We start from the raw sequence: 5,000 nt of genomic DNA, 5'->3' as shown, positions 1-5,000 counted from the left end.
GATGATGGTGGCCTTGCTGGAGTCAATGCCCGTGTTGGCGATGTCGAAGATGTCGACGGTGTAGGCGGTGACGACGGCGAAACCGCTGAACTGGCCGCACATGAACACCAGAAACACGATGAGCACGGGCTTCCAGTTCTGGACCTTTCTGGGGAATGCCCAGGCACGCGCAGAAAGGGAGACAAAAACGCCGCTCGTGAAAAGATCCGAGGCATACATACATACATACATATACATACATACATACATACATATATATATATATATATATATATATATGTATACACATATATATATACACATATATATAGACATATATATATATACATATATATATATATATATATCTAAAAATATATATATATATATACATATACAGTATATATTTTGATGGTATATATGGACAGGAGATTTTCTCTTATGAATACCTCATTGAAAGTGATGGCTAGTTTTACACTTGTTATTTTCTTAAGAATATTTTGCGTATGCCTTACTATGGACTTTTGAAAGGAGGTTTATGACTTCACTGTAGGTAATCATTAATGCCAGATCGCGATTTCGGGTACAAGACCTTTCTTCAGTAGCTTGGGATATAATTTCTTTATGGTTAGGGTGAGAATGTTCCGAAATTCGCGATCTTACAACAATAACTACCAACAATGAAGTCATAAACCTCATTTCAAAGGAGAGTAAGTCCGTAGTAAGGCACATGGAAAATACTCTTAGGAAAATAACAAGTGCACAACTAGCCATCACTTTCAATGAGGCATATACGTGTATATATATATGTATATATATATATATATATATATATGTGTGTGTGTGTGTGTGTGTGTGTGTGTGTGTGTGTGTGTGTGTGTGTGTGTGTGTGTGTGTGTGTGTGTGTGTGTGTGTGTGTGTGTGTGTGTGTGTGTGTGTGTGTGTGTGTGTGTGTGTGTGTGTGTGTGTGTGTGTGTGTGTATGTGTGCGTGTGTTTATAAATATGTGTGTATAAGTATATATGAATTAATGCATATATGCAATATTGCAATATGTATGCGTACATCATCCTAAGAATTGATTCTATTCATCCCGTTGAGGTAACTCTTACCTGAAGAGTTTGATCTGATCCATAATGCTGATCTCTGCTCCTTCGGTCTCCTGAATGTTGGCGTTGATCATCTCGACCTCAGCCTTGACGTTGTGGCTCTTGCTCCGGAAGAACCTACAGGAGGAGGAGGAAGAGGAAGAAGAGGAGGTGGAGGAGGAACGTATTAGTAAGAGTTAGAAATGGAGGTTTTGTCTTCAGATTGTTCTTCTATTGCATTCCCTTATCGCCTCCCTGAGGCATCAACAGCCCCGGTAGTAAAGGGGATTCCGTCTGAAGGAGGAGATTCTGTCTTACCTGAGTGACTCCTCAGCCTTCTCGAGGCGGCCTCGCTTCGTCAGCCACTGCGGCGACTCCGGCAGGATGAGCATCGAGATGAAGAGAGGGACCCCAGGGACGATGGCCGAGGTGATGGCCAGCCATCGCCAGTCCATGACTGACCTGTCGAAGAAGGAAAGTAAAAGGGCTATCACACTGGGCTTCCACAACGCCGACAGTTGAGAGTTCGTTTGAGTAAGAAAAAATGACTTTGGTTACAATATTCTGTTTTTCAAATCTTCAAATATCAAATAATCTTTTCGACATATTTAGCAAAATTGAATAATGAATTAAGAGATTGTAAAGCTATACGAATGTCAGACATACTATTGAAATGTTCATAGAGAAGTGTAGATTTCTGTAAGCCAAGTCATATTCTAGGTATTCGAATGGAGGTTAGAGGTAATGTGGGAGGAAAATATTGTGACAACCTCTTATGAGAAGTGATAATAGTAATAATAAGATAAGTGGACAACACGGGGAGGGACGAAAGAGACGTCGGTAACTCTTTTCCACATCACTTCTAGAGATTCTTTTGAGATGAATAAAATCGTCTGTTGTTAACATTTTTTCTTTAATTAGGTCGAGAGGATTATTTAATTAAATTCTCAGTATTTAGGTGTCTGGAGTGGATATGTAGTTATTTCGGTTTCACTCTCATGGGAGGGAATCTTAAATGTGAAGTGTCCAGTTATCATGTGTATAAAATATCATATAAATTATGTACAATATTGATTTTTCTACAATTGTTATTATTTTGCTGGGAGTGAAGGGAAGGCATTAGTCCAGGAGCTATGGAATATGCAGAGGAGTATAGAGCCAAAGAATATTCCTTGTAGATAGTTATACACACATAGTGTACATATACCAAGGACTTTTTCCAACCCCATCAGGGAGGTAACCAAAGTCAAAGGGCATAATTCCATTTCCACCAATTTCATCCCCACATACTCCACTCCCATTCACCAACACTCCCTCCCTCTTATCTTGACTCCTCCTGGATGACGGGAGTTATGTTAGTTATTTAGATAGTTATGTTAGATAGTTACGGAGATAGACAATTGGTTCTTAATCTGGGGGCCATGGGGACCCCTAAGGGAGCCATGGCAAGAATTCAGTGGGGCCATGAACTGCTGTTACAAATTATACATTTCTGTATAATGTAAGAAATCTGAATATAAATAAATCTTGCTTCACTCTATCTTGGCAGAAGAAATGTAAGATAATTATGATCGTCAGCTTTGTATTAAAGCAAAAAGTTTCTCTTCATTAACATTGTATTATTATTTTTTTTTCTGGGCGGGTTGGGATTTGGGAGGGAAATGAAGGGAAGACACACGAATGTTGAAAATTCATGAAAGGAGGAATTGAGTGAAAAAGGTTGAGGTAGATAGACAGACAGATAGATAGAGGGATAGGAAGACAGATGTCCCAGTGTAGAGAAGAGAGGGGAAGGGGAAGACAGAAGGATCCAGCAGGAAAACCTGCTGGGGAGGGGAGGTGGAGGAGTCTGCCGGGAAAGAGAGAGAACCTATGGGAGAATCTGTTGCAGGGGAACTTACCCGAAAATGTAGCAGAGCATGGAGCCGAGGGCCACGGCTGCCTCCGGAAAAGCGCCCATTAGGCCACGGATACGGGGCTCCGCGATCTCAGTGGCGTAGACCTGCAAGAGAGAGACCGCGAGGGATTAGCCCAGGTCCAGTTAGGTCAGACTCTGGTAGCCGAGGATAAACATGAATTTGGGGTGGAGGAGGTTTGTTTCTCTGGCGCCCAGAGGCCCCCCGCGGTATCCAGACTTTTGTCACCCAAAGGAAAAACCCCGGGGTCAGACTCACCTGGGGCACGGGCGAGAAGATGCCGAGGAAGATGCCCGTGACGAACCTGCCGACGTAGACGAGGACGACGCTGTTGGCAAAGGCGATGAAGGACCACGACAGGAGGCAGGGCAGCGCCGTCAGGACCAAGGTCATCCTCGGGCCGATCTGGTCCATGACGATGCCTCCCACCAGCGACCCGGCGATCGACGAGATCGACGGCAGAGAGGCTGTTGGGGAAGAAAGAGAGGCGGATGGGTTATTCCTGAAGTGGGTTTGGCTGAAGAGGGGATGTTGGGTTTGTGTCGCCTTTTCTCACACCTTCGCTGTGTTCTGCGTCACGTTATGCCCACGCGCGCACGTACACGCATGCACCTGCGCACGTACACACACACACACACACACACACACACACACACACACACACACACACACACACACACACACACACACACACACACACACACACACACACACACACACATAAATACACATACACACACAAACACACATGCAGACACACATACACGCACACGTACACACACACATACAGTCACATACACATACACACACACACACACACACACACACACACACACACACACACACACACACACACACACACACACACACACACACACACACACACACACACACACACACAAACACACACACACACACACACACACAGGGAGAGAAAAAGAGAGGGAGGAAGAGGGAGTGAGGGAAGAGGAGGAGAGAGGGAGTGACGGGGAGAGAGTGAGTGAGAGAGAGATGAGGAAGGGAGAGAGGGGGAGGGTTGGAATGAGGGGGAGGGAGGGAGGAAAAAAGGAGGGAGTGAGGGAAGGGGAGTGGGAGGATGGGAGTGAGGGAGTGAGAAGGGAGGTGTAGGGAGAGAGGAAGGGGAAGGGAGTGAGGAAAGGGGAAAGATTGGAGGGAGTGAGGGAGAGGGAGGGGGAGAGGCGTAGTGTTGGAGGGAGGGAGGGAGGGAGGAAGGGATGGTGAGGGGGAGAGGAGTGAAGGAGGGATAGGGAGGGAGTTAAGGGGAGGGGAGGGTGGAAGGAGTGAGGGAGGGGGAGGAAGGGCGGGGGAAGGAGGGTGGGAGTAAGGAAGGGGGAGGGGAGTGAGGGAGGAGGGGAGAGGGAGGGAGTAAAGGAGGAGGGAGGGGAGTGTGGGAGGGGGGAGTGTGGGAGGAGGGAGGGGAGAGAGTGAGAGAGGGAGTGTGGGATGGGAGATGGAGGAAGAGGAGAGGGAGGGGAGGGAGTGGGAAGGAGGGAGAGGTGGATCGTTGGTGACACTGATTGGCGCCAAGAAGCAATAGGTCTCTCTCTCTCTCTCTCTCCCTCTCTCTCTCTCTCTCTCTCTCTCTCTCTCTCTCTCTCTCTCTCTCTCTCTCTCTCTCTCTCTCTCTCTCTCTCTCTCTCTCTCTCTCTCTCTCTCTCTCTCGGGGAGGGCAGTTGTGATTAGACTATTTATTTCTGTGCCTACGTGTATGTTCTTGTCCGTGTTGTTTACATAGCAGTGAGGCAGTAACTGGCATACTAATATACCACACACACATACATACACGTAGGCTACGTGCGCACAAACACACACACGTACATGCACACACACACACACACACACACACACACACACACACACACACACACACACACACACACACACACACACACACACACACACACACACACACACACACACACACACACACACACACACACACACACACACACAAACACGGCTCGGTGGCGGATTGGTAAAGCACTGGCCTCACAAGC

General features: G+C 46.5%; 1 protein-coding gene across 2 annotated transcripts in view; it reads right to left on the bottom strand.

The window, feature by feature from the left end:
* Positions 1-5,000, bottom strand: part of LOC143038609 (facilitated trehalose transporter Tret1-2 homolog) — a 156,135-nt gene that overhangs the window by 10,726 nt on the left and 140,409 nt on the right. For both annotated transcript variants that reach the window (XM_076208051.1, XM_076208050.1), the window contains 5 exons: positions 3,241-3,449; positions 2,968-3,068; positions 1,385-1,528; positions 1,091-1,204; positions 1-148 (listed from right to left, as the gene is read on the bottom strand). The exon at positions 1-148 is cut by the window's left edge and continues 14 nt beyond it. In XM_076208051.1, the coding sequence (XP_076064166.1) occupies positions 1-148; positions 1,091-1,204; positions 1,385-1,528; positions 2,968-3,068; positions 3,241-3,449 (716 nt within the window). The remainder of the gene's footprint in view (positions 149-1,090; positions 1,205-1,384; positions 1,529-2,967; positions 3,069-3,240; positions 3,450-5,000) is intronic.

The sequence above is a fragment of the Oratosquilla oratoria genome, chromosome 24 (genome assembly GCF_046742065.1).
Source record: "Oratosquilla oratoria isolate Oo_2021 chromosome 24, ASM4674206v1, whole genome shotgun sequence".
NCBI lineage: Eukaryota > Metazoa > Arthropoda > Malacostraca > Stomatopoda > Squillidae > Oratosquilla > Oratosquilla oratoria.
This window is presented reverse-complemented; position numbering and strand designations above follow the sequence as displayed.